This window comes from Corvus brachyrhynchos, unplaced genomic scaffold (assembly GCF_000691975.1).
Source record: "Corvus brachyrhynchos isolate BGI_N302 unplaced genomic scaffold, ASM69197v1 scaffold221, whole genome shotgun sequence".
NCBI lineage: Eukaryota > Metazoa > Chordata > Aves > Passeriformes > Corvidae > Corvus > Corvus brachyrhynchos.
The window spans coordinates 1455912-1459149 of NW_008236622.1; the positions used below are offsets into that span (position 1 = coordinate 1455912).

Genomic DNA, 3238 nt, shown 5'->3' on the forward strand with positions numbered 1-3238 from the left:
GAGGTGGTCTCTAGTCAAACGGCAGCGTTTGGCCCGGCGCAGTCACCAGCAGCCCCTTACCCCGTCTCTCACCCAGCCCAGGCTCTGGCAGCAGGTAGGGACTTCTTCATATGCAGAGACCTGCCGGCCCCACTCATGCCAGGGCTGACCGAGCAGCACCCCGCTGCAAGTTCTCACCACGGACTGTTTGTCTCAACAACAGGTAGCTACCCCGGACACCATGGTCACCAGCACCACCACTCAGAAGCTGGGAATCCCTCTCTGTTCACTGGACTCCATGAGCAGCCTCCCCATGCAGCTCCAGGTGGCCATCTAAACGGACAGCTCAGACTGGGGTTACCTGGAGAAATGTACGCCAGGTCTGAACATTTCACTCAAGTACCAGCCTCCAGGACAGATCATTTTGCTGCTTCTTCGCTTCATAACTACGGTGGTATGAATCTGAACGTGAACCTGGCTCCACACCACGGCCCGGGTGCCTTCTTTCGTTACATGAGGCAGCCCATCAAACAGGAACTCATCTGTAAGTGGATTGAGTTGGACCAGACTCCCAAAAAATTATGCTCGAAAACTTTCAGCACGATGCACGAGCTGGTGACTCATGTCACGGTGGAGCACGTTGGAGGACCCGAGCAGTCCAATCACATATGTTTCTGGGAAGAGTGTCCAAGAGAAGGGAAACCTTTCAAGGCCAAATATAAACTTGTAAATCACATCAGAGTCCACACAGGTGAAAAACCTTTCCCCTGCCCTTTCCCAGGCTGTGGCAAAGTGTTTGCCAGATCAGAGAATCTCAAAATACACAAAAGAACTCATACAGGTCAGTATGTAAAGCTCTCTTTACTCTCTTTCTCTCTGTTTTTCAGCGTACTGTTTTGCTTTTTTTTTTTTGTTTGTTTTTTTAATGTATCCTTTGGGTTGTTATTGAATGCACGCCAAGTACTTCTGGAAAATAAATTCTCAGATTTGTTTGTTTCTTTACCGTTTGGAGAAGGGGGAGGAAAGGGTGGGGGGAAGGGGAGAGCGAGAGCAAATCTCAGAATTCTCGTCCATATTTTTTTCTGGTTGTGCTGAGAGCCTGCTGGAGTGTTTATGTGGGTAGGTGTGTGTAAATATCGAGTGATACAGCGACTATTTCTGCTAATTCACACAGGCAAGGATTTTTTTTTTCGATTTAAAGTAGTCGGGGGAAAAAAATGAAATCATTGTGCAAGCTCACAAATTAAAAGTGAACAATGGAAGTTACAACTTGTCTGGTCAGTTTTGACTGATGTCGCTGAGATGCTGCTGCTCGAACATTGTGAGAATAACACAGCTGCGACCTTTTCGTTCAACAGTTCTGTTTTGGGCAGAGGGAGTTTCAAATGTTTGATCTGAATAACACTGACATTTTTAATGAGCATTGCCTTCCAACCACTTTCTGCATTCGCAAATATGGGGAACTGCAAGTTCTGATTCTCGTGAGGGAAAAAAAAAAAAGAATAAGAAAAGAAAGAAAAGAAACCCTTGTATTGTTTCGGCCTGTACATTCTGAAATGTCATTTGCAGATCTGGTAGGCGAAATTGGGACATGTGTCAGAAACATCTGTTAGTTCTAGTTAACAGAAAATAAAGTAACACGATGGACGATCTTGCAAAACTACGTTTGAACTCTTCCGGCCAGGAAAGCATTTATAATTAATGAAATTGCACGTAGAAAGTTTTCACACTTCCAGGAGCAGCTTGTGAAGTTGTATTAATTAGTTTAGCAGCCGGTGTTTGTAGTCTATAGCGCTGGCTTTTGGGTTTTTTTGGTGTTTTTTTTTGTTTGGTTTTTTTTTTTTTTTTTTTTTTTTGGGGAGGGGGGGGCGTCTTCTCTAAAGAAGAAGATAAGCAATAAGCCCTTTTTGGAAAATTTAATCTGTTCCAGTGTAGGGTTTTCCACCTCCCACCCCCTTCTGTACAGCCTTATGCACTGCGAGGGAAACTACATAATCCTATTGTAAGATCTGCTTACAGCCAAACGATTTTTTTCGCCTTCCAGTTCATAAAACTCCCCTTCCCCCATGCTCGGTGCAGAGCTTGACCTTCCAGGAGTTGCATTTTTTATGGTAGAGCGCGACGTGATATAATATGCAGAACATACACTAATTTCGTATCGCTATCGTCTAAACATAGCACTGAGATTTTACAGCGACCGTCACTCGTCACCTCATTATTTTTCCATCGCTCTATGAGGAGCAAGTCTGTGTGCGGGGCGGGGGGGTGGGGGGGAGGAGGTGGAAGACAGCATAGTTGTGTTTCTCGGCTGCCTTCTTGGCCCTCTTTTTCCTCGAAAAAGGGGTATCCCCGGGTCACGTAACTTGTATCCCAGCCAGTTCCTTGTTGGATCAGCACAGGTACAGCCATTAACCGGGAGAGCTCATCTCTTAATGACAGTGTTTTTCTTAAGTAAACAAACTTTTACTGCTCTTTAACGGCCTCACTGTTTGAAGTCTCTGAAGCAGAAAATGGTTAAATTCTTGGGAAAACTGACCTACATCGGAGATGCAGGTTCAGGGCAAACCCGAGAGCGGAGATTTGCGTTTATTAAACACCATTCGGCGCGTCTGTACTTTTGGCTTTAACTTTCTCGGTGATTAATTGCTATATTGTGCAAACTCCTGCAGGGCCTTTATGGTTCCACCGTTTCTATTAAACACCCAGAAGTTGTCAAAAACGCAATGTTTCTGAAACCCTAATAGAACTCACTACGAATTATTCATGAAGACAGTTCTAGATTCAACAGGAAAATTATTGCCTCCTTAAATATTAATGACTTCTGATTTCTCCGAGGCTGGGGAGCAGGCAGAGGGATATCTGGCGATGTACGAGTTTTCCAGGTTGGAGGATAAGGCCGTTAAGGCGGCGGCAACGGGACGAGCATGACGGGCTGGGATCACTTCACCGCCTTTCCTGAGGGCCAGGAACAATAGTGTGAGGCGTGGGACGGAGCCCCGCTCCCTCCCTCCGGCCCCCGCCACCCCCGCGCCTCGCCCGCAGCCCGGGAGCCGTCAGCTCCGGCTTCCCCCCACCACCACTCACCCGGAGAAGTTGGCAAATACCTTAATCCACTCCCGGAGACGGGGGATTATGCCACAAATTCCAAGCTGAATTTCACTGAACACTTTTTCCCAGCTACAAGTGTGGGGGTAAAATGGCGGTTGAGTCTCCATCGCCCGCGGAACTTTGTGCGTGGCTGCGGCTCCGTGCCCAGGCT

The 3238-nt window shown here is 46.9% G+C and overlaps 1 protein-coding gene across 1 annotated transcript in view; it reads left to right on the top strand.

The window, feature by feature from the left end:
- ZIC4 (Zic family member 4) overlaps positions 1-3238 on the top strand; it is a gene marked incomplete at its 3' end in the record, with an annotated part of 15480 nt that overhangs the window by 9811 nt on the left and 2431 nt on the right. Inside the window, exon 4 of the mRNA XM_017726396.1 lies at positions 203-820. Coding sequence (XP_017581885.1) covers positions 203-820 — 618 coding nt within the window. The remainder of the gene's footprint in view (positions 1-202; positions 821-3238) is intronic.